At 54.8% G+C, this 23,290-nt stretch overlaps 9 protein-coding genes across 9 annotated transcripts; 5 read left to right on the forward strand and 4 right to left on the reverse strand.

Annotated features, from left to right (window-relative positions):
- Positions 1 to 408: 408 nt before the first annotated feature.
- On the forward strand, positions 409 to 3,724 carry LAESUDRAFT_646138 (uncharacterized protein; the record flags this gene model as incomplete). Its single annotated transcript, XM_040903960.1, has 10 exons — positions 409 to 896; positions 1,027 to 1,250; positions 1,305 to 1,840; positions 1,903 to 1,997; positions 2,058 to 2,207; positions 2,261 to 2,385; positions 2,437 to 2,663; positions 2,730 to 2,849; positions 2,908 to 3,511; positions 3,567 to 3,724. The coding sequence occupies 10 exons, from the start codon at positions 409 to 411 to the stop codon at positions 3,722 to 3,724; spliced, it is 2,727 nt and encodes a 908-aa protein (XP_040767373.1).
- A 1,899-nt stretch (positions 3,725 to 5,623) lies between these two features.
- Positions 5,624 to 6,612, reverse strand: LAESUDRAFT_514397 (uncharacterized protein). Its single transcript, XM_040902755.1, has 2 exons — positions 6,453 to 6,612; positions 5,624 to 5,894 (listed from the first exon to the last, which is right to left on the reverse strand). The coding sequence occupies exons 1-2, from the start codon at positions 6,516 to 6,518 to the stop codon at positions 5,733 to 5,735; spliced, it is 228 nt and encodes a 75-aa protein (XP_040767374.1). The 5' UTR covers positions 6,519 to 6,612; the 3' UTR covers positions 5,624 to 5,732.
- A 4,141-nt stretch (positions 6,613 to 10,753) lies between these two features.
- Positions 10,754 to 11,624, forward strand: LAESUDRAFT_646486 (uncharacterized protein; the record flags this gene model as incomplete). The annotated part of the gene is made up of 3 exons (XM_040903988.1): positions 10,754 to 11,017; positions 11,069 to 11,173; positions 11,238 to 11,624. 3 exons carry the CDS (start codon positions 10,754 to 10,756, stop codon positions 11,622 to 11,624), a joined length of 756 nt encoding a protein of 251 aa, XP_040767375.1.
- Positions 11,625 to 11,988: 364 nt separating this feature from the next.
- On the reverse strand, positions 11,989 to 13,198 carry LAESUDRAFT_735298 (Nucleotidylyl transferase; the record flags this gene model as incomplete). Its single annotated transcript, XM_040910575.1, has 4 exons — positions 11,989 to 12,161; positions 12,216 to 12,425; positions 12,487 to 12,744; positions 12,796 to 13,198. The coding sequence occupies 4 exons, from the start codon at positions 13,196 to 13,198 to the stop codon at positions 11,989 to 11,991; spliced, it is 1,044 nt and encodes a 347-aa protein (XP_040767376.1).
- Positions 13,199 to 13,458: 260 nt separating this feature from the next.
- LAESUDRAFT_756575 (uncharacterized protein) lies at positions 13,459 to 14,871 on the reverse strand (the record flags this gene model as incomplete). Its single annotated transcript, XM_040912188.1, has 2 exons — positions 13,459 to 13,935; positions 14,761 to 14,871. 2 exons carry the CDS (start codon positions 14,869 to 14,871, stop codon positions 13,459 to 13,461), a joined length of 588 nt encoding a protein of 195 aa, XP_040767377.1.
- Positions 14,872 to 14,989: 118 nt separating this feature from the next.
- LAESUDRAFT_735299 (uncharacterized protein) lies at positions 14,990 to 16,828 on the forward strand (the record flags this gene model as incomplete). Its single annotated transcript, XM_040910576.1, has 4 exons — positions 14,990 to 15,293; positions 15,321 to 15,967; positions 16,082 to 16,644; positions 16,705 to 16,828. 4 exons carry the CDS (start codon positions 14,990 to 14,992, stop codon positions 16,826 to 16,828), a joined length of 1,638 nt encoding a protein of 545 aa, XP_040767378.1.
- Positions 16,829 to 16,972: 144 nt separating this feature from the next.
- Positions 16,973 to 18,938, forward strand: LAESUDRAFT_514560 (alpha/beta-hydrolase). Its single transcript, XM_040902756.1, has 4 exons — positions 16,973 to 17,594; positions 17,651 to 17,941; positions 18,119 to 18,625; positions 18,683 to 18,938. The coding sequence occupies exons 1-4, from the start codon at positions 17,175 to 17,177 to the stop codon at positions 18,737 to 18,739; spliced, it is 1,275 nt and encodes a 424-aa protein (XP_040767379.1). The 5' UTR covers positions 16,973 to 17,174; the 3' UTR covers positions 18,740 to 18,938.
- LAESUDRAFT_646785 (Metallo-dependent hydrolase) lies at positions 18,859 to 20,723 on the reverse strand (the record flags this gene model as incomplete). Its single annotated transcript, XM_040904008.1, has 7 exons — positions 18,859 to 19,350; positions 19,408 to 19,965; positions 20,024 to 20,043; positions 20,096 to 20,171; positions 20,225 to 20,351; positions 20,403 to 20,431; positions 20,484 to 20,723. The coding sequence occupies 7 exons, from the start codon at positions 20,721 to 20,723 to the stop codon at positions 18,859 to 18,861; spliced, it is 1,542 nt and encodes a 513-aa protein (XP_040767380.1).
- A 203-nt stretch (positions 20,724 to 20,926) lies between these two features.
- LAESUDRAFT_646669 (glutamine synthetase/guanido kinase) lies at positions 20,927 to 23,172 on the forward strand (the record flags this gene model as incomplete). The annotated part of the gene is made up of 14 exons (XM_040904000.1): positions 20,927 to 21,020; positions 21,143 to 21,171; positions 21,234 to 21,295; positions 21,347 to 21,611; positions 21,663 to 21,678; positions 21,737 to 21,796; positions 21,851 to 21,949; positions 21,999 to 22,153; positions 22,208 to 22,224; positions 22,283 to 22,449; positions 22,510 to 22,520; positions 22,569 to 22,862; positions 22,919 to 23,084; positions 23,147 to 23,172. The coding sequence occupies 14 exons, from the start codon at positions 20,927 to 20,929 to the stop codon at positions 23,170 to 23,172; spliced, it is 1,461 nt and encodes a 486-aa protein (XP_040767381.1).
- Between the last annotated feature and the right edge of the window lie 118 nt (positions 23,173 to 23,290).

Consider the following 23,290-nt stretch of genomic DNA (forward strand, 5'->3'; position numbering starts at 1 on the left):
CTAATCGCCGACTCGACCTCCAGGCAATCATTCATTTATAATCCGAGACGCGAACATAATGGACCCTAATCCGAATCCTCCGTCCACGCCGGCCACTGCACCCTCAAACAAGACCCGCGGCAGCGCTGATACCTCCTCATCAAAGCCGAGGAGGTCACGGAACAGCAAGCCCGCCCCATCAACTCTGACCTCTGACACACCGCCGGCCTCTGACTCCCGCAACTGTGAGCACATTCGCTGAACATATTCCACTGCAACTCAGCATGCTCAATTATTCACTAACCACTCATTGTCCTATTCTTGTCAGCGTCTCGCACTTCGAACGTCCGGGAGCAGCCGCAGCCTGCCCCTTCTCGTTTCACCGCCCATCTTCAGCCCTATCCAGGTCCTACTGCCCCTCCCTACGTGATGAATCCAGGATATAGCCCGCTTAACGGGAATCCCTATCCGTCTTCTCCATCCCCGTTCCACCAACCTGCTAGTTCCGCCTCCCCAGTCAACGGCCAGAGTTCTCACATTCCAGCTGGCGTGCCGGCCCACACCCATTACTCTTATGCAGTTCACCATACCACATACCCTCATGGATATCCCTCTTACCCCCAGTACCCAGCCACAGGTATGATGATGTATGGCACTTCGCCGACAAGCCATCCAGACACTGTGCGCAGCCCAGCAATGCCGTCGCCAGCTCCAATAGCTCCAAGCACTGGCAAGCGTAAAAGGAAGTCTAGCGTTGATGACATCCACAGCAGGACGTCTAATGATCTGGATACAGATTCTGGCAATGACCTCACACGCTCAACGACACAAGGCTCCAGCTCCAGCATCGTCGTCGACACCAAGAAGCGCACAAAAACTCAGCGCGCTTGTGACAGCTGTCGGAGTCGCAAGATCAGGTTTGTGTTGCGTTGTTTATCCAGCGACCCCCTTGGTGTGCCGGTGGTATCATCCCCTCACCGACCATGTTGTAGCATTCCGATTGCTTAGGATAAAGTACGGCGGCTGATGCTCGTGCCTTTTGTACAGATGTGATGTTCTCCCTGACGCCGATCCGCCAGTATGCCAGCACTGCAAGCAATACGGGTTCGAGTGTACATTTTTCTTGCCCATCACAGAGACGCGGTTCAAGAAGAAGAAGATGGAAGAGGAGGCGGCTGCCCTAGCAGCAACAGAGAAGGAAAAAGAATTAGAACGGCGTACGTCATCCCCTCGCACAGAACACAGCAAAGGCGGCGAGATGAAGGTCTATGGTTAGTTTGTGCACAACCTGTTTCGTTATTATATGCATGCTTATGGCGCGACAGGTCCTACGTCTCCAGCGCATATGCTCCATTCGCAAGCCATGATTTCTTCGCGCGTTTACGAATCTTACGACATGCGGTATCACCATTCATGGGACGTCAGCGCGGGCGGCGACGGAGTGATTCGTATACATGAACCACAGCAGGGTGAATTGCAGCTGGCGCTGCCCAAGCCGATCGATATGCGGATCGAACGCGATGTGCTGGAGCGACTCGTGAACGCCTACTTTTCTGAGGTCGCACCGCTATTGCCTGTCGTAACGCGGGAGGAGTTCGTCGCGAGCAATCCTCCGCCACCTATGTTGCTCTATTCTATCTGCCTTGTCGCAGCGGCAAGGAGAGAAGTGCCCCAGGGCGTATACGACTCGATCCGACACGCGGTGAATACCCTCATCAAGGCCGAAGACGTGCTGTCGACCGCTTCGATTGTGAATGTGCAAGCTCTGCTGATCCTGTCTATGTGTGGTGACTGCCACTCGCAATTCGTACCTAACGCACTGTCAGCGTTGTGGATTCGCCTGGGATGTGCCATACGCATGGTTTGTTTGTTTGTTATACTGAAATCTGGCCCTTTCATTGACTATATGCGCCGCGATTGTAGGCTCAGGATCTTGGGTTGCATCGTGCCGAGTCAATCAGGCGAGATATTGAGATGCGACGGCGGCTATGGGGTATATGTGTGATCAGCGACCGATGGTCAGTTTATTTGGGCGCTCTGCATGGACTGAAGTGCTGATCGCTGATTTATCGTATTAGGATTAGTCTCACGTATGGGCATCCATTCATGATTGACGTACAAGACTGTGACGCCCGTCTCCCATCGTCCGGCGATCCTAATGATCGGTATATGGATGAGTTGGTGAGGTTGAGTGTGATCTTGGGGCGGGTCTTGAAGACCATCTATACGTGAGACTACTTTATAACATGCAGGTCGACCGACTGATCGCACGTGTTGACAGTCCTGCTGGCCTCAATGTGACGACGGACGAGCAGCTTCACACGTTACTCAACGACATTGACGCGTGGAGGAGGAATTTACCAGATGACCTGCAGTTCCGTGGGACGGACACGCATCGTAATGCAGGTAGGCTTCCGTTGACCCGAATTCTAGGCCATAGTTACGATGGCATTTTAGGGCTGCTCTTCATGTTGTTCACCTGCGTCAACATGATTTTCTGGCGCGTCTTCATGCGCATATCCTACGCATGCCCTGCGCACCTCAAGTTCGCCCTGACCGTTGAAAAGTGGACGGAGCTGGTGCAGCTAACGGGGCAGGCCATTGACTGGCTGGATGCCCACGAGCGTTTGTATGACGTCTGGCTTCTTGTATCATATTGCGCGACGTCATGTGCGCTTGTGCAGGTGCGTGCCTACTAGTCCATTCTACATGTTTCCTTGGCTGACGTCTGCTGTCTCTCACGTTGATAGTATCACACTTGGGCGCGGCGGCGGGACCCTGAAGCACAAGCCAGATTAAGGAAACTCCGCGACTGTATCCGGAGATGGGAGGCATCCCTCTCTCCAGACCATATGTCAGCACGACGAAAGGTCCGTTGAGACACACTCACAGACTTTCACCTACCGTGCTTGCTGATACATTCTACAGACAGCCGAGATTATCGCACTCCTATTTGAGGCCACGCAGAGTCCTCCGGATGTTGCTGATGCTCCGGCGTTAAATCCGACGGGCGGGGTTAAAGTCAAGCCTCCCCTCGGCGGGCTTGTCTTCCAGAAGGACCCGTCACGACCCGGCGGTGGCGTGTTTGTAGCGCTTTCAAAGCCGAAGGAAGGTCAAGTTGATGGTGTGCCTCCTGGTACCATCATCAGCAGTGATGGAAAGGAAGGTGAGGCGATTGCAACCGCGATGTCTGACGTTCGAGCCCGCAATGACCTCGTGTTATCGTCCGCCCGCTCTGAATTCGCACCCTCTGCGTATGCGTGGTCGTCACCATTAGTTATCACTGGCTCGCAGGCGCAACCGCAATATACGCCGCAAAGTCAGCAGCAGCAGGAGTCGACCGCACAGGAATATTCGTCGCCGGGAGGGAGCTACTCGAATGTAAACCCGATGATGGACGATGCTTCTAATTCCGGCAACATACAGGTGATGAATGTGCTGGACGTGCCGCAGGCCTCGAATACCCTGGAGCAGTTTGCGATAGCGGACACCGCTTTCATGGAAGGTATTCCGGAAGGAATGTTTGAGTGGAGTTCGTCGATTTTTTATACATGTTCGTCCGTGTGTTTGCTCATCGTCAATTTTAGATCAATGGGAGAGTTTCTTCTCGCGTTGGTCGCAGCTACCTCAATTCCAGCAGCAGCGACTCCAGCAGCTCGGCAATGTCAGTATGCAGCAACAAGCCCAACCGCAATGCCAACCACAAGCTCAGTACCAGTATCCTGCCTCCGGTGCTGGGATGTAGCACAGGTGGGGTTGCCTTATGTACACCGCATGGTTCGGCATATCACCATACTGTGAAGCTGATAGTTTGATGCGGACTCCTCTTGAGAAGCACCATGTCAAGAGGATGTGTTTCGATGTCGCTCCGTGATGGTCCCTCATGATTACTACGCGTATATGCCCTGGACCTTCTACTGTCAGGGCCTATTATTCATGTCATTTCCTCCTTGACCGCGACGCCACGGTGTGCACGATGGGTGCTCGAAGGCGTCTGCGGGTTGGCCAGCCAGTGCCTTTACGTACGACGTGCAACATGATTGTCGAGCATCTGCTTCCGCAGTTCACATGAATGAACTTCGAAGTGAATGGGTGTGATTACGTCTTTTATTATGTTACGAAAGCGGCATAGGTCCATAAGATTAGCAAAATGAAACCGTTTCGGCTATGTAATCACGAGGAAACGATTGCATTCAGGCGACGGACGAGATGCTGACGCCCAGATCGTCCGTCATCCGCTTCCTGTCTGTTGAGCTCGATTATTCGAAATGTTGCAACCTGGTTGAGATACCGAAGCACTGATGCCCGAGATCTTCTTGTCCCGCGAACCGATCGTGGACTGGACCTGTCTGCAGACTTCGCCTGCCATCTCCGTCCGCCCGATCCCGGTGTCGGAAGAGACATGTCCGGTGACGCGAATTTGGTAAGGACGAACCTTGAGCTTGATTGTTGTCTTATCTGATAAGTTGGACCTCACCCATGATTACGGACACTGAGCAAATTCTGTTAGAACCTGATGGAAAGGCGAGAAGCTCCAGTTTCAGGGCACCCCGGAATATGAAGAAGAGAACAGGAAATGGTCCACTCACCACGGAAAACGCCGCAGAACCTTGCATCGGAACAATTGCTGAAGCGTAGGCGACTCACCTGCATCTACATAGGCTTTCTCATCGGAATTGATGGCGTGTTACGGTTGCATGTGGGTGGTGAACGAGAATCATTCTAAGCTGACAACGCTGCATATGTAATGCCCCAGTGCAAAATCGCACGAATGAATGGGTTGGGTAGGAGCCAACAAAGATCTGTGAGGCAATGCGAGAGCGGGAGTCAGTATACGGCCAGCTCGGAAGAAGACGCGAGTCATGAGCCAAACAAGGGACAGACACAGCTCCGAGCTCAGCGTAGGAAGGGAAGTCATCGGAATGCCGCGGACACCTTCTCTGCCTCGTGATGCTATAAAGGTACGTTTCGGGGACTGACAGTGGGAACGGAAGTCAAGGAATGATAGTATCGTGAGAGCGCTGAACGCACTGCGCGTCCTTCTTTACCACCTTTGTCCCGCGGGAAACCGGGAAAGACGCTTCCATGCCATGCAGGAAACGGAGGCTTCGACACGTCAAAGGATGTGCCATAGTCAGTACGTCAGCCTGTGGGAAGAGCATGCATGTGGCTATTTCGAGACGATCTGCATACCAGAAAAGCACGCGTGAGTACTCGTAACGAGGACGGATGGCATCAACCCATTATTACCTCAGAGTTGATCATTCTGAATGACGTTGACATAAAGTAAACTGATACAGCATCTATCACCGCGATAGGCGACATGATCCATTTGTCGTAGCTGATTGAAACCACCTGCGCGTGCAAATCGGTCAATTTCTCAACATTTGTACTTATGCATACCTGTCCGTCCTAGCAACATAACGCAACTCTCGCCTTGACAGGAAAAGGCTATGTTGATGATCAGACATGCGACGGTCGACCGGAGGTCCGGAGCTGTGAGCATGGAATGAAACGTCACAGTTCGACAATCCATTGAATGCAATTGAGTCGTTGATTCTCAATCACATCACTTTTGCGCGTCGAATCTTCAGAACCTCGCATCATGCACAGAGTGAGAGAGTGGACCTCGTGCAATTGCTATTAAAGCGTTTGAGAAGCAGGTCGGAGCTTGATGGAGCGTATTCTCATAAAGCCTGAGAAGCATATCAGAGCACATGCCAATCGTGACTGCTCACCATGATGGACTCGTTTTAGTATGATGCAATCGTAGATACAGTCACTTTCTCACATGAAGCGGCTACAACACGAGAAGGCTTCCTAGGAATGTCATTGACCACGCGGCGCCGCACATTAGAATTGTTTTGCAAACGACAAGCAAGACTTGCTATGCATGTGGGAAATGCCGTAACGCACTGAACGAAATATGACATCAGTTTTCGCATGAATCCTGACTCGACATAAAAATGTTCCGAGCAATTCATTCACAGGCTCAGCGATAGTTAGGATGCACCCTCTTTGCTGTCGACTAGTACGCCATGAGAAGACAGTGCTGTTCGGCTGAGGCTCGAGCGGTAACTAAAGAGTTCCAGCAGACGCCTATAATGCACGATGTCTCTGGAAGTAGTAGCAGTGATATCGCCGCGTACGCTTCGGGCACGCGAGCAATGGAACACGACGGAGAACGAAGGGCAGAATGTTGAAGTCGCTGCCACAAGACAGCCGACGCTTGTCTCGGCGGGCAGACTACGCACAATCAGGCACAGAAGGCTGCGGAAAATAACCCGCAGTACGATCACCGGTCTTGCAAGCGACTATGTCCGTGTGAAGGACAAGATCAAGGGATCATCTCCATAAGGATGCCTGGGTCTCACGAACCAGGAAGGGGGAAGAGACGCCAAATGTGAAATGAACAGCAATAAATGAACGCCGCCTATAGCCTCGGTACATCGCATCAAATCGCACGCACGTACCATCGACATCCTCAAACGTTGACGTTGATATTTTCGTTCTTCCATGCATCGCGAACTGCGATGCATCCTGAGAGCATAACTTCACAAGCGGAGCGCTGTGAATCCGGACCGGAGCTGTGGAATATCAGCATAGCTGCATCATGAATAGAAGTATCCTGAGAAGACAGACTTGGCATTGTCTCACGTTAGCTCAACAAAATCGTACTCTGCATTGTGACGATCGTTCGAGCTAGACAAAGCGATAGCATTGTGTCAATGATAGGGGAACCACAGTCGCGACTTGTTGACAATCTGCATGAAGACACGCCACTTTCTTCTTGTCTGCCACATTTACTGCATACATGCATCCAACCGAGAAACACGTACTCATGTGAGCATGCCAGTTCGATTACTTTTCTTCGAAGGCGTTTGCGGCTTCTGACTGCCAGATGGATGGGACGCAGGCTCTAAGATCGTGAGATAAGGCGCATATACAGACCTTTCGGCCGCTTCAACCGCATCTCTCTCCGCGTATGTGTGAGACGAAGATATGCGGTGATTAAATGTCCTCTTTTTGCGAAATCAGCTCACCGAGCTCGCGGGTAAGTTCACACGTACTGCGTATGGGTACAGCACTGCCGTCTGGTCTATCCGGACACGATGTTCATGAGAGCAAACGGTACATTAGTGCTAAGAAGACAGCCACCAGCTTCACGAAGGCTCGAGCTTGTGGCGACGAGACATCACATGGCGCTTATCGTGAGAGCTGAAATTGATGGTGGGCGAAACGATCCGCGTGGTTGCCCGGAGCGCTGATAGAGTGTTGAAGTCAGTCATGGATAATGGTGCTGAACATGCAAACGTCACTACTTGCAGTGAAAATCATTGAAGCCAATTTCGCGCAATGGGTCGCCATCGGCTGCGACTGCACTTGGACGTCTTGGAAGTCCGCAATACGATTCCTGTCCATCGCGTCGACGGAGGCCGACGGATGTTGTTTCCGGCTCTGGGTGATACCCGAGTCGTCATGTCGTGCAAGAGAGAACTGATAAGGCAACGTGCGATGTTGTTCATTCCATGAAAAGCAAACGTCTCAGCGCAAGCTTCTGTTCAGACTATGAGATATGCACGTTCAGTGAACGTCCGAAACGTGAGAGCTTACCCCACAAAATGACGTGGATATAGCAAGGAGATCAGATTGTGTCGGAGAACCTGCAGGGTCCTCAGCAATTTCAAGTCGTCGGAAATGGGATCTCGATGGTAGAGCGCTTCCGTCGGCAAAATTGTTGATGATGGTCGTGTGCATTGCTGTTCGAGGGGCAAAGGTAGTTATTCCGCTTACGAACGTGCTCAACGATAGGATGATCATTCGTCATGAGTATACGTTACGCTAGTGGCCGCTTGGCGCATCGTAGTGGCTTCCAAGAACGACTTGAAGGACATGGAGGCTTTGCAGTTAGTCGGGCGATTAAACGACGTGCTGATGATCAAGTCGCTTGGTTGAACGAAGGATGCTCTAGAAGCACAGACTAGCACAAGACCGCAAATCGGTGCCATTGAGGCGAAAAGCTGCGGAGAAGAAAGACTAGACTGGCGTTGTGGCAACGGATAAACCGCAACGTCGCTCGCTTGCCGCACTTGCTCACGCTCGACACGTTCTCACTTCTCTGATCATGTTCTCTCTCAGGTAGCCTACGTCTCGCTGCTCTAATCCGACGTGCATAACGTCCCACGTCGTATTCGCATCTCCCAACGACGCAGACGACGCATCCCACACTACCCACACGTTCCTTATGGCCCAACTCCTTGCCCCGGCCGCACCAGACTCAGGGCGCATATCACAAGTCTTGCCAACCGTCAAATGCTCTAGCTGCAACTATCCGGTACCTATTCACGAACTTGGAGATCATGTCTGCACCCCAGGGTCAGCAACCGAATCATCCTTTCCCATCAACAAACACCCCAGCCTCATCTCCCCGCTCACCGCCATCGAACTTGATCCAGAGAGCTATCAAGGCGAAATGGCGTTCCCTGCTTCCAAAACGCTGCAGGCTCAGCAGCCGGTAAGTTCTCACCAAGTGAGTAGCCCCGCTTCGCAGCATACCAGCGTCTCTGCTCGTCCAGAGCAGACGCGAATGCGCGCTCCGTCACTTGCCTCCCGTCCTCCCGGCGAAGGGGATGGACACACTGCTCCGCATTCGGGGCCAGGGCGTCCTCGCAGAGGTTCTCAAGCACCTCGACCCATGAACAGTCGCTCTGGCGGGGCAGCGTTGGCGCGGATTAATGCACCTCTCGTTGGTCCACACGCTCCAATACCATCTGCTATTCCATTCCCTACCGCTGTAAACCCGTACGGAAGCACTCGTTCCCCTCCTCCAGACATGCAGTATCAGGGAATGCCATTCCCCACACAACCTGAAAGTCCTGTAACTCTTGCATCCACTGCCGGTCTTCGCTCTCCTCCTCTTCCCCCGAACGCACTCCAACAGCAACAACACGCTTTCGGGATGGGTCAAATTGTGCAAGGCCTTTCCATACCTGTACAAGCGCCGCGTCCGCATCAAGCTGGTGTTGTACCGCATCAGATTCAGCCTGAGCGCCCTGTTGCAGGGGCGAGAGCCAACTCTCCGGGACCGTATGCTCATTCCGAACCCAGATGCACTACCTCAAGCGCGCTAATACCTCAAAGTCAAGCGCCATTGGAACGTGCTCGCACTGCGTCTAATGCGAGCCGTCAGCCTCCGCCTTCTGACGATGGGTACGAAGTCATCTATTCCACGTCTGATTATAGGAATGGCCCGCTCACCGCGCCTCTGCCGTCGCGCTCTCCTAATAACAGTAGTAAGCTCCTGCAGCAACCACGTCCGCGTTTCGACTCCACTGCGAGCGTACCGTCTGCATCCATGTCCGAGCAGCGCCCTTATCAAGCCAACTCGGACGCAGATTCTCTAGAAACACTCTTGCCACCGCGGCCTCGCGTCGATTCTACCGCAAGTCTGCCTCCTGTGCAGTCGTTGCGTGTTCGTGCACCATCCACGGCCAGCCTGGGGCCCATGCCTCAGAGTACCGATACTGGTCGACGTCCCTCATTCGAGCGCCGCCCATCTAACCTCGGTGCCAACCCACCACCTCCTCCACCACGGCCACAGGCTTTGGAGGCCGGCAGTCGATCTCGGAGCCCCTCGAGCGCAGGAGGCCGATCGATGTTCGATCGGCGTCCGTCTAACCTCGGCGCGAACCCGATGACAGCTTCTGCGCCCGCTCCTCCAGTTCCTACTTATATGCACACGTCCTCACAACCACCGGTGTCCTCAAGGGCACCTATGCCTCCGTTGAACACCAACATTGGTGGCGAAGCAGGTATGGCAGGCGTTGGCCGGAGAGGATTTGCAGCTGCGGCCATGGCACAGACCGCGACCTTCGTGCGACCACCGAACACTCCGAATCATCCTGGCGCGTATCCTGGCACTGGAAGTAGAGACTCGCGAGATCGGCCTGACATGCAGCCTGGCCAGGGGATGGATGGGAGGAGGGCGAACGCACCGAAGTTCTTGGATATCGCATCGGTGACAAACCTTGGTAAGTCAGGCATCAGTCTCGTTGAGCTATCCTTTGTAATTCGTGCTGATTTTTACACCGTCGGTGTCGCAGTGCAAGGAAACACGCCTCCTTTATCGCCCCACTCCCCGCACTCTGCATCGACCATATCGCCCCGCTCTCCGCTGTCTCAAAAGTCGCCCCTCTCAGCCGGCTCACCCTCTCCTTTGTCACGCACAAACACTCCAACACCCACCATCGTGTCCCCCTCCAGCCCTGCAGGCCGTGTCCCTAGCATGCATCGCGAGCGCGTCTTTCCCCCTGCAGCGGAGCCTCCGAAGGTACCGCTACCCGCGACACCAGGCTCTGCGGCAATCCGCCTGCCATTCCTCGAGAAGTTTAAGGAGGAGAAGGGGATGGAAGGTAGCCAGTTTACATATATGCCTGGCCACAGACCACGGGCGTCCGATTCGGATAGCATCTCATTGCCATCGCCGAGAGCGGATTCCGAGTCTGACTACGATGGGTTGCCGTACGAGCGGTCGGAGGCAGGTGATGACGATGATCGATCTAGGAAGGATGGCGCTGGCAGTGCGTCGAAAGAGGCGCAAGTGCATTTTCCCTCCATGGCTGGCTCCGAGTCACACTACTCGCCCATCTCGCCTACCTCACCCGAGTCGTCTCATCATCCGCCTATGCGCAGCCTGTCCGCGTCCACGGTTGCATCGTCGTATACAGCGCGCTCGGCAAAGTCGACCGGCGCATTGGACCGGCTCGATCGCGCCATGGAGACGCTGCTTGAAGACACGGCTGCTCTCGGTAGTTCTTCCACTCCGCTCTCGCCTGAGGTACGAGCGGGGAAACTGCCCACGCGCTCGCACACGAGTCCGACGCTGCCTGCGGGGAGGCAGGAGAAGCATAAGCATAGGAAGGAGAAGCGGCGCGTGTGCACGAAGTGCGCCATGGTGATTGAAGATGGGCGGTGGATCCAGATGGAGGGCGGTAGCGTGCTTTGTGAACAGTGCTGGAAGAACATGTATCTGCCAAAGGTAAGGTTGTTGATGAGAAGGGCGTAGGATGGTACTGATGTTGTTCAATAGTGCCGTCGTTGTAACCTGACCATTGAGAAGCAGGCTGTATCGTCTTCTGATGGGCAGCTGAAGGGCAAGTATCACAAGGAGTGCTTCAACTGCCACATATGTCACGTAAGGGTCATGATTGCACGACTGTATGCATTGGAAAACCATCGCTGATCGTTGCCTATCGTAGAAACCATTCCCGGATAAAAGCTTCTACGTCTTCGACGGCAAACCGTTCTGCGCCTATCACTATCACGAAGCGAACAAGTCCCTCTGCGCTGCGGGCTCGTGCGGGCAGCCCATCGAGGGGCCCTGCGCCGTCTCACACTCGGGGCGCCGGTACCACCCCGATCACCTTCTGTGCGAGTATGCGCAGTGCACCGAGCGACTTGTGGATTATTGGGAACTCGACGGGCGGATGCTGTGCAAGCGGCACGTGCAGCAGGCGGTGCAGGAGTCTGCGGAGGAGAACGACGAGCTGGACGGCCTGCCGGACGTCACGCTCGATGCGCGCGCGATGAAGCGCACGACGCGGTTCATCGACCTCGCCGGGTTCGGCGGCAGCGAGCTGCAATGACCTTTTTTCTACGCCGCAAGGACAGACTAAGACAGCTTAGTTATTCTAGACAATGGATGAAACGGACATCCTGCGTAATCTCCTCATCATTCTTCGTTCTCATCGCGGAACATGTATGCATTTGTATCTCTCACGAGCGATCTTCATCCAGTCATTATACCTTCATACCTTTGTTAGAATCATCTACGTTTATTGTGGCTGTCAGATACCTTGGTCACTAACTAGCTCTGTATCCAGTGTACACGGTGACGGCGATAGCCGTCGATACCCTAATCAAATACATTAAGTACTCGCACACAACGTGAAGAGGGCCCTCTAAGTCTTCGGTATAATGTGCCATGGCGAGCGTTCGAGTGGCGGCTGATCAACGCGCATCCGGGTGTTCTACGATCCACTGACGGATGAATGTACTGCTCAACTTGGTATTTTTCAGCACTTCTGCGTCTTCGTCGTCGACGCTGGCTTCGGTAGAAGAGATGACGTCGATGACGAAGGTCTCGAGGGAAGGAAGAGATTTCTCCGCTCGCAGCTTGTGGACTGAATGCCACCATGGCGTCAGCGAAAGGGCATATGTTTTTGGCAGAGACGTACTGGCTGCTGCACCAGGTAGCGTCTCCTTGCTGACGACTAGCGCCTGGACGTTTGGGTCCCAAGCGGTTGGCCCGTACACGTCGTTGATCGGCACGATGTCGTACTCCAGCCCAGCTTTGAAGAGCTCGAGAAACGCACGCGTTCGTGCCGTGCGCACGGGCAGCTTCTCCAGGACCTCCTTATTCACCTTGTTCTTCAGCAGCACGTCATCTAAGGAGCGGAAACAAGATGTGGGCTAGGAGGACATGTAGGTTGTCAGGAGGAGACTGACCGGTTATCCCGACGATGAGCTTCTCGCTGGCGATCCACGCGGCCATGCTGAGCAGGATCTTGTGACCCGCGTGGAGGTGGTCGAATGTACCGCCGAGAGCTACCACCGGGAAGAGCGAGGGCAGATTGGGGTCGGATGGAGGGGGTGGGTGTGGGTGGTGGGGGAAGTGGGGTGATGCGTCGTGTTTGAGCGATACGACGTCCGTGCGTTCCTGCACCGATGCAGGGAGCGCAGGGAACCTCGGGTGTGGAGGCGTGACTGGAAATCGTTATAAAGCGACGGAAGATCGCGTCGCGGAGGGATGCTTACCACAGTATGTGCGTTCTACATCGCGGATCAGTTCCTCCGGGAACTGCTCTTCGGTTCCCCTAAGCAGTACGTCTATGTCCATCAACACCTTCCCCATATCCTGCGCGACCTTGGTCGCCTGCACGTAAACGAACGTCAACAGCCTCTGTACTTCATGCCAGTGCCCGGCGTGCGAGTACTCGTTCCTGTCGCTGCGGAGGTCTATCCCGCCTCGCGGAGCATCTGAAGTTGGTGTCGCTTCGTTGAAGGACGGAGAGAAGAGGATGATGCGCAGGTTCGCGGTGGTCTGGCGCGCGGCGGTCGAGATAGCGCCTGCGAGGAATGCGGGTGGCTGGCTGAGGTCGTGGAGGGTCGCGAGGAGGGCGGCGCGACGGACTGGCTCGAGGTTGGGCTGATCGGACATCGAGGATACTTTATGATGATGGCGGCATTGCACCTAGCAGATCACGCTGCTGCGATCAGTCTCAAATCTGACTTTCAACTTCTCCCAAGACTCGGAAAACGTCGACGAGCTCGACATACGCCACAGCGCGATCGGAAATTTAGGAAGAAGGACCGCGGCGTCGACGGCCCCTCCCAGTTCGTCGAGACAATACAAGAAGTGATATTACTTCGTTCTTACGGGCCCGGGCCGGCCGGCCATAAGCACAGCAACTCGATTCATTACATGTATTCCTCTTCGTCCAAGGGCCAGTGCGCCGCGACCTGAGCCCGTTCCTCCTCCGACTCGGCCGCCGCCAATCCATCCTCCTTCAGCTTCTTGCTGCGTGCCATGGCCTCGTAGTGCTCGGCGGGCATCCAGCCCTCCGGCCCGAAGCCGATCATGTTCCGGCACGCCTCTAGAGTCTCGTCCGCTCCTCTCGTTTCTGCATCCAGCTCCATCGTCCCGCGTACGTCCTCGGCGTCGAACACGACAGGACACGGCGGGCCTCCCCCCGCAAGCGTCTCCCAGTTCTCCGTTGCTTCTATCAGCGCAACCTTCAGCGCGAGAGTTTCGCCCTCCCACGGGTCCCTGGGGATGAGTGACGACGCGATGAGGAGATAACGGTGCAGGTTCTCGATGTGATCCGACGGCGGCTGCTCCTGGTACTGGTAATATTCCCTCCTTATGCGCTGGAACGGCAACAGCGGTCGACCGAACTGCTCCAGATAAGCTAGTTCCTATTCGGCTCCTCTCACGAGCGCTGCTTCGGCACTTTCGTCTATGGTTATCAGTAAGTTTAAGGGAGTAATAATAAAAAGGCAGGGAGCGGCCTACATGGTCCTCGATCTACGTCGAGCTGTGATCTCCTGCCATACCACAGAGGCAGTCTTGTATCTGTCGACTTAGCTCATCGACGTTGAAGATACGTCTGCGCTCTGCGTGGCGAAGGTCATCGTTGAAGCTGAACATGTCAGATTACGGGTTAGACATATACCCCATAGAATAACATGTGTATGAGACTTACATCCACCGCCCTGACGTGTATTCAAAAAGGTCGCTACGAAGATGCGCCGTGATAGAGAACGCGCGACGTGGCGGCCAACGGGTCGGGGTGGCGATGGAGCAAGAGTGGGAAACGTGAAGTAAACGCGATGAGCAGCGAGGACGGCGCAGAGACAGCCAGACTGGAACTGCCGGCAAGTCGAAGACGGGCATGGGCCATGGGCCGCAGCGATAAACGCGTGACATCGGCAGACTGACGCGACGCGTCACGATCACGTGAACTTGAACTCACCGCAGGGTAGCGCGCAATGTGCCACTGCCAGAGCACGCACTGTCTGGCTACATTCCGGGCAGCATGTAGAACATGCTTTCAAGCCCTCAAACTGGGCAACCATGTCATAGCGTGAGCGGCGAGCGTCCTGGACGGAATTGCTTTACTGAGCGACCCGACCCTTGCCCCGCGCGGTCACAGGACGCAAGTCGGAATAGACTAAGGCATAAACGTGCGCTGCATCAAACTCAAAACTTCCTTCCCATACATGCAAGGCCTCCTGCTCCCGGCCATTGCATTGAGAACGCCCTTCAAGCTCTAAGAGCCTGAAACCCTCAAGCTCGAGCTTCAAATCAAGCCAGAAGCTCGCAGGCGGCATCCGTTCAATTCTGCGGTATTTCTAGACTTCTTCACCCCCTTTCTAGTTATCTTCGTTCACGATCTTCACGAAACTAACGCCAACTGACGACATTCACGACACTCACGAACACACAACCATGGTTTCGAATTATAGCCTCGACACACCCCCACCTCCTTCTCGTTTCCGCCGACCATGGTCTCCCGATCCTTCTGACCCTTTTCCCAAGATTTCCAGGCCCGCATATAATGACTTTGGTACCACTGCTTTTGGGATTCAGCGCCAAGTATCCGATGACTCCATCGTCGCGCTTGATCTCGCAGAATACGCAGCAGCCTTGAATCGGAACGCAGACAGCTCAAACTCACGCGAGTTCCGTCCATACGATCCCTACCCGCCTACCCCTCCTTCTCTACGCCCATTCGCCAGCCTTGCATCTCTCCGTTCTCCTTCTCTCGTTTCCCCCTCAGCTGCGGGCTCACCGTCCTCCTCTGATCTTAGTCCTCGTACACCGACCAGCCAACCGTTCTCGCTTCCCCCGCCGTCTCTCCCTCAGAAAACGCTGCAGAGCAACCCTTCGTTCTCCAGCCGTACGCATGCACTACACGAGGCGCAGAGTGAACCGAACTCCGACAGTTCAGACGTCGACTTGGTTCATTTCCCCTCATTCACGAGGCCGTGGTTCAACCAAGGCAAGCCCCAGAAGTCATTCTCCCTCCCTGCAGCAACGCCTATCGGGCATGGCTTCAATACTAAGCTTTCTCCGTTCGACCCCGCGTTCCCCACACATGTCTTTGACATCGGCCCCTTCCCGAACCCATACGCATATACGGCGCCGCCTTCGTACCCTGCAGATTCCTCTCATGATCTCGGCGTTCTGCCCTGGAATGCGGATTCGGATGCGTCTGTCCATCCGAACCTCAAGGAAGAGCGCATGCGCATGCTGGAGGCCGAGTTTGGTGGGAAGGAGCTGCCGCCTGTTGTTGGCGAGAAAGTAGGTAGCGTGGATGCGAACGGACGGTTGATCACGGAGGGTCCGAAGACGAGGATGCTTGTGCGAGGACTGCAGATGCTGTTTGTAGTCGCAGCGTGTCTCTCGACTGTGTACACGGCGTTGGTATGTCATTTTATACATTTTGTCTTGGCTCCATTTCTTTCCCCCCTCAATCAAGAAATTGCGCTTTTGCATTTGTACATGCACTTTGCATGTCTGACTATCGTTGCATGTCAGCTCATCAAGACTACATCGACGCCTCCACCCGCTCACAAGCTCCCAGCTTACGTACTCTACGTCTGCTCCTTCCTGACTGCGCTTGCCCTGCTCTATCTATTCCTGATCTATCCATATTGCTGTGGAAGACGAAAGCCTCCAAGAGACGCCACCTTTGAGGGCTCAGGAGGGCTCATGGTCCTGCCGGTACAGCACCTGCCCGGCGGCAAGAAGAATAAGAGAAAAGGAAAGAAACACAAAGGCGTGCCGCATGACGATGGCGTCCAGGTGAACCTCATCGTTGACCCGACCATGTTCGGAGGCGGAAGAGACCGAGACACGGAGTGGGACGACGGAGAAGACGACGGGACGGACTTTGGCCCGCCAGGGTCTTACGTGCAGGCGAGGCGTCCGAGGCGCCGTGGCATCTTTGCTGGGCTTGCATTGGAGGCGGAGTGGAAGCGCGCGCGAAAGCAGCTGAAGGTGCGGATGGCGTTTGACATTATCACGGGAGTGATTTGGGGAGCTGTTTTTGTCATTATTATGATGGGAAAGCGGTGTCCTGTTGGCGGGTACAACGGCTGGTGAGTGCTAGTCGTCCGTGGGCTGCTCGGGCGGGCACATGCTCATTATGCGGCGTGCAGGTGTGATGGGTACAACGTCGGCACTGCTGCCGCGTTCTTGTTGTTCCTTTCGTTTGGCTTCAGCATATATTATGATATCAAGGACTTGCATGCGAGCAGGACTTCTCCGAGAAATCGGCCATGATCACGACTCTCACGAATTGCCCTTTTGTATTGCTTCTTGCCTCTCCTGTATTTCCTCTTTCCTCCTTATCCCCATCGTCTCCGCTCGTTTTTTGTATCTTGCTGCCTTGTGACTGTTAACCTGCTGTTGTTGTACTTATTGCTGTATGTAGCCCTGGCGCGCATGTACCTCTTGTGGCCCCCGCGGCACGTGTGTCACAAGCGCGCACTGCATTTTTGATCGCGATGCGCGCCGCAGGTGGCGGAGAGCAGGCCGCTTATGTCAATCATGCCGGCTGCATCTTGACATAAACCTCCATCTCTCCCATCTCGCAGGCTCTCCTCGCTCTTATGCATCTTCACACAGCATGCGCATGCTGACCTTTATTGTTATTTTGCAAGTTACAACTCACCTCGCTCTAGCTGCGTTGATTATTCCGAGCACAGAGATTTCCTTCACCCCGCAGCAAGAGTACACGCTCCCGCAGGACTATGCGCTGGACGGTCCGCAGTCCGTGTTTGCTGTCAGCTCGCCGGACGACGCACCGACGCCGACATTTACGTTGAAGGCACGGCCGACGACCATCTGGCGGCCACGTTCGGCGGAGGTCTACCAGCGTGCGCGGGCGGGCCTGGGGAGCGAGGAGGTCGAGTGGGAGCAGGTGGAGGTTATGGGGCCGTATGTCGAAGACAAGCATACGCTGACTCAGCTGGCTCGGATGACGGGCAATGCGTACGCCCTTCCCGGTCAGAAGAACTGGTATGAGATCGATCCTACTTGGAACCATGTACGTGTTCACCCTTTTCGCCTGGCACCTCGATTGCTCATGCGATGCGTGTGTAGAGCTTTCCTTTCGGCTGGGAAGACGTGGCGGACGGTTTTCGTGGGCACGTCTTTGCCTCGATCTCAAATTCGACCGTCATCCTCGCGATCAAGGGCACGACCCTGCAGGGCCCAACGTCCAAGAAGGACAAGTTCAATGATAACCTCCTTTTCTCATGCTGCTGCGCTCGTGTCGATTTTTCGTGGGTATTCAGTACCGTGTGCGGATGCTATGCAAACCACTGGCGGTGCGATAACGGGTGCTTGAGCAAGGCGCTGATCGAGGAGAGCTTGTTCTACAATGTCGGGGTGGTGAGTGCATTTCGCATGTTCTGCTCCGTGTGTTGTAGCTGGGCAGCTTTCTGCGTTTCCGGCAGGACTCTACTCTAGTTCATTCCGCCGGGTGATGCATGCTTACTTTACATGCATCTGCCAACGCCAGGCTGATGGTCACATCATCTTGATTCTGACAGATTTTGCTACTCACAGGACTTGATCAACAACCTGACGGCATTATATCCGACTTCCACCATATGGCTCGTCGGACACTCCCTTGGCGGCTCGCTGGCATCGCTGCTCGGGACTACCTTCGGCCTCCCCGCCGTCACCTTCGAGTCTCCGGGCGAGCGGCTCGCTGCACAGCGTCTGCGTCTCCCACTGCCGCCCTCCGCGCAGTCGAACGCCACCGCTGCGTTCGGCGCATCCCCCGTCACACACGTCTACCACAACGCGGACCCGATCCCGCAGGGCACGTGCACTGGAGTAAAATCGCTGTGTGCGCAGGCAGGGTATGCGCTTGAGACGCGGTGCCATCTGGGGAAGACGATAGTGTTTGACACGGTGGGGAAGTTGGGCTGGCGGGTGGACGTGCGGACGCATACAATCAAGGAGGTGATTACCAAGGTGCTGGAGGCACAGGTGGAGGGCGGGTGGGACACGAGTGACGATGGGGTGGCGTTGGACGTGCCAATTGCGAGGGAAGAGGTCGACTGTGTGGTATGTATTCATTGGCAGCGTATGCTCTGGAAGTGACGAATAGCTGATTTTCTCCAGGATTGTTACAAATGGGAATTTGGTGACTTCAAGGACCATTCGGCATGCGGCGTTTGACTAGTGCACTCCAAGCACATAGATCTATTCCACGGTGGTATTCTGCGTGCGTTTGTATGTATGTACCTATATCCGTCTACTGCACCTGTATACCGTATTCTGTAAAATAGCCATTAATATCATCCCCGGAAGTCCTTTCCGCCAATGAGACGACCCTGTACGAAGACTTTCCTTATATTGCGATCATCTCCGCAGAACAAGAATCTCTCCAGTATCCCCTCAAGCTCCTCCTTCTCCGTCTTTCCCCGTCCGCCCTCGTCGCCTTGCTCTCCACCACTCCCCCGCACGCCCAACTCTTCATCCATATCTGCGCCCCACACCGCGGGGTTCCCCGCACCCGTGCGCACGCTCACGACGAGCGCGTCGAATGCGCGCCCCGGCTCAAGCACGGCGATGCGATGCCCGAGCCCGCATACCTGCGCGCCACCAAGCGTTGCGAGGTACAGGAGAGTCGCGACAGACAGCTGCCGGTTCGCGAAGTGCTCGTGGGGAGCGGCGGGCTTGGAGAAGTGCGGCTGCATCGCGACGACCTTCGAGCAGATGCTCGCGTCCTGGATCGTGCGCAGGATTGATGGCGAGAAGCCGCCTGAGACATCCGTCCCGAGTCCGACCTGGTCCGGTGCAGGCTGTTAGGGAGTGGCAAGCTGGAGGAGGGGCGGCTAGCGTACCTTGATTCCGTGGTCGAGCAGCATCCCAATCCGCGCGCACCCGCTTCTGAGGTTGAAGTTGCTCGTCGGGCAGTGGCTCACGCCTGCACCTCTCGCCTTGATGATCTCCACCTCTTCCGGCTCGAGATGCACGCAATGCGCGAGGATCGTGTTCTCGCGGAGCAATCCGAACGCGTCGTACACGCCTGTATATGTCCCGTGACCCTGCCAGCCTTTGGGCGGCGGGACGGGCGAGCACGGGAGAGTGTGTGCGGGAAAGAGTGAGCGCGTGAATGCGATCTCGGCCTCGTTCTCGGCAAGGTGCGTTTGAATGGGCAGCGCAGGGTCGGACTGCGCGAGCTCTCCGAGCTCGGTGAGCAGCTCGGGCGTGCAGGATACGGCGAAGCGCGGCGTGAGGATGGGCTGCACGAGCTGGTGGAAGAGAATGCCGTGGGAATGCTCGGGCGTGGAGGGCGAGAGCGCGCGGATGTATGCGATAAGATCGCGCGTGGCCGACATGGAGGCGTCGGCGGAGGGCTCGACATAGTAGTCCGGGCAGTTGCGGTCCATGTTACATTTCTGGAGGCGGAGATGGTGAGGATGGGTTGTGAGGACGAGCGAATGGGGGCTCACCTACCCCGACAAAGGCTCGTTGCCCTAACGATGCGACATATGAGAGATGCGACGTTGGTAGGACGGGAGGGCGTACCACTTGCGTGTACGATGTCCACCAACAGCTTCGTCGCTTCTAAATGCAGTGTACCATAGTAGCAGCACGTCGTTGTCTACCTTCGTGTCAACCAGCAGCACTGAGAAATGAATGGCAAGGAAAGCGTACCCCACAATCAATCGTGCGTCTTACGACCGTCGGATATGATCGCTTCGCGAAGCTGATGTCGGCGAATCTCGACTCCATCGGAAACGTAACTTCGGACAGCCAGTCCAACAGCTCGTGCTGCTGCCCGCTTTATAAACCATGAATGCGTGAAGAACAAACCAGTCGCATTGACACGTACCTGCCAGTGTTCGGGACTTGAGGCGCATGCTGTGTGGCCGTGAAGTCATGCTAATTCCAATACTAGTCAACCAACACTCACTGTATGCGTGTCTACAAACCCTGGCATGAGAAACTCGCCCATCCTCAACTCTATCAGGTTGACGGTGTCAATGTGGCCGTGCTCCGCGAGGACATCCTGTAGCGTACTGGCTGGCACGTCCTGCTCGAGCCACTCTATCTCGCCATTACGATCTGAAACTGCCAATAATGCATGCGGGAAAGCATTGTAGGTCGTGAGCGAGCTGGAAGAAATGAGAGCACCGTAAAATATCGTCGACATTTATCGATATAGCACGAATCATCGGAAGTTCCTTAGTTGTATAAAGATAGCAATTGATTAGTCAGCACTGTAGTACTTTAAGTGTCTTCCTTGTATAGCATGTTGATCTCTAGATCGGGCGCCTGTTCGCTATCAGTTGAAGTCACGATTTCTGCGGGAGCGCAGATACTTGCAGACAGCTTCAAGCTTTCTCCTGTTTAAACATGTCTCCGCATGCCCCGGCCACGATGCACGCTCCCCAGAACACTGCACAGCTTAGGGAGCTGCTCAGCAATGATAACAAGGTCAAGGTTGCCGGTGAGCCTGAATCAATGCGGTATGATGTCTCAGACATTGACTGGTGAACGAATTTTGCCAGGAGTGGATGGTAAGCATCGTTGGGAACGAAGGCAATCGTATCCTGAATTGACCTCCTGAAGTGGATGGCGTCTTGAGAGGCAAATTCATGGTGCGAGCACTGTTGCAGGAACAATTCGCATAGTAATACTCGTCCTGATACCAGTTCTCCAGTCAAAGGAGAAGTTCTTGAGCGCAGCCTCATCCGACGGCTTTGGCTTCTGCAGTGTTATTTTGTGAGATGATCATTTGAATACGTGGCTACTGTAACTCACTGGTATTCGCAGTGGATGGGACATGCACGATACAGTCTACTCGCGAGAGCTGCTCATCTCGAATAGAGCGAATGGCTATCGCGACCTGCTGGCTTCTATAGACCTCTCCACATACCGCCGTATTCCCTGGGAGCACAACGTTCCTTTCTTCCTTGTTTCCTTCCTCGACCCGGATACCAAGGAGCCAATATGTGCTGATCCTCGGGGCGTGCTGAGGAAGGTAGTTGAACGCGCCGATGAGAAGGGCTGGCAATGCTTTGCTGGCTGCGAGTACGAGGTGAGAGCCTTTGTGTGGGCAATAGTGATATGGATACCTAAACTTTGCTAGTATTTCCAATTTAAAGGTATGAGCAATTCTGTCACAATTCTTCTGAATCCGTTGAGAGCAGGACGTATGTGCAGAGACCCCACATAGTTTGGCAGAGAAGAACTACATGAACCTTCAGCCGTTGACTCCCGGAAGTAAGTGCTTGCGCTCAAGAGTGCTTACCGCCCCTCACGGATCCTCCATGACAGTGCACGGCTACTCACTACTCCGCACCCAAATCAACAATGAGTACTTCAACGACCTCTTCGACGAAGCCCTTAAGTTCCAAGTACCCTTAGAAGGCCACCGTTCGTCCTCACCCTTGTTACAAGACTCGTTTATCTCAACATCCCGTAGATACTGAGACCGGGCCAGGCGTCTATGAGACAGCTTTAACATACACGAACGCTCTGCGGATGGCAGACAATGCAATCCTATTCAAGTTCCTCGCGAAGAGTATTGGCATGAAGCGGGGAGTCGTCCCTAGCTTCATGGCAAAGCCATGGGGAAATGTGCGTAAGCCACCCTGTTATGCAGGTATTATGCTGACCGGTTTCAATGTGTAGCTTCCGGGCTGCAGCGGGTAGGGGAATCTGCTACTGACCGCTGTTTCCAGACTTGATACTCACGATGCGGTGTAGTCACATTCATGTATCGTTACGCGACAAGGATGGGAAGAGCTTGTTCGCCGTCTCCGAAGCGGAGCTGGAGAATGGTGGCAGAGAAGGTGCTGCATACGACGATACAAGGTACCTCAGCCAAGAAGGCGAGTGGTTCCTAGCCGGTATACTGGACGGACTTTCGGATGGTATGTACGATTGTTACCTTAATCTCGACCCCACCTCATCTCTCACTCTTACATCCTCAGTCATGCCCATGGTAAGCCTATTCCTCTATTAATTCATACAGCCGACCAATTCTACCCAGCTTGTGCCAACCATCAATGGTTACAAGCGGCTCGTCGGCGGCGAGGCATTCTGGGCACCGAACGCGGTCACATACGGGTACGATTCGCGCGCGGCGTCCGTGCGCATTATCTCGCCGCCCTCCGTCCCACCCGCTGCGACGCGCTTAGAGGTCCGCGTGCCCGGCGCGGACATGAATCCGTATTTTGCAATGAGCGCGATCTTTGCGCTGGGTATTCGTGGGGTCGAGAAGAAGCTGGAACTTCCCGGGCCTCCGGTTGGGCAGTTGACGGCGGAGGATAAGAGAAATGGGAAGGTACGCTTCTGGTTCTCGTTTGTATGATCGCTGTTAAGGTACTCGTGCCGTTGCAGGTCCAGATGCTCCCGCAAACCCTAGAATCCGCAACGAAGCGCATGATGCGCCCGGAAAGCGTTGCGCGCGCTGAGATCGTTTTCGGACACGACTTCGTCGAGCACTTTGGCGGGACGCGCGAGCATGAGGTCAAGCTGTGGAACGAGGCGGTGACGAATTGGGAAGGTGCGGCCTCGCACACCCGCGTGTCTTACTTCGTTGCTCACTCGCCTTCTGTGATGTTTCAGTGGAGAGATATCTCGAATTGGCCTGAGGCGTATGTGGATTTTGTGACTGATCCGACGGATGCGCATGTATGTCATGGTGCGTGTAATTACTGTATAGGGATGGTGTGAAGATACTGCCCCATTTCGGCGTAAATATCCTCGTAT

The sequence above is a fragment of the Laetiporus sulphureus genome (assembly GCF_001632365.1).
Source record: "Laetiporus sulphureus 93-53 unplaced genomic scaffold LAESUscaffold_7, whole genome shotgun sequence".
Taxonomy (NCBI): Eukaryota; Fungi; Basidiomycota; class Agaricomycetes; order Polyporales; family Laetiporaceae; genus Laetiporus; species Laetiporus sulphureus.

What these genes read in the sequence shown, in the direction of transcription:
- LAESUDRAFT_514560 (XM_040902756.1), top strand. Translation starts at nt 17,175, where the DNA reads ATGCGCATGCTGACCTTTATTGTTATTTTGCAAGTTACAACTCACCTC. An exon ending in TCGATCCTACTTGGAACCAT is followed by an intron (nt 17,595 to 17,650) that starts GTACGTGTTCAC and finishes ATGCGTGTGTAG; the next exon opens with AGCTTTCCTTTCGGCTGGGA. An exon ending in TGTTCTACAATGTCGGGGTG is followed by an intron (nt 17,942 to 18,118) that starts GTGAGTGCATTT and finishes TGCTACTCACAG; the next exon opens with GACTTGATCAACAACCTGAC.
- LAESUDRAFT_514397 (XM_040902755.1), bottom strand. Translation starts at nt 6,518, where the DNA reads ATGCATCGCAGTTCGCGATGCATGGAAGAACGAAAATATCAACGTCAA. An exon ending in AACGTTTGAGGATGTCGATG is followed by an intron (nt 5,895 to 6,452) that starts GTACGTGCGTGC and finishes TATTTCGTTCAG; the next exon opens with TGCGTTACGGCATTTCCCAC.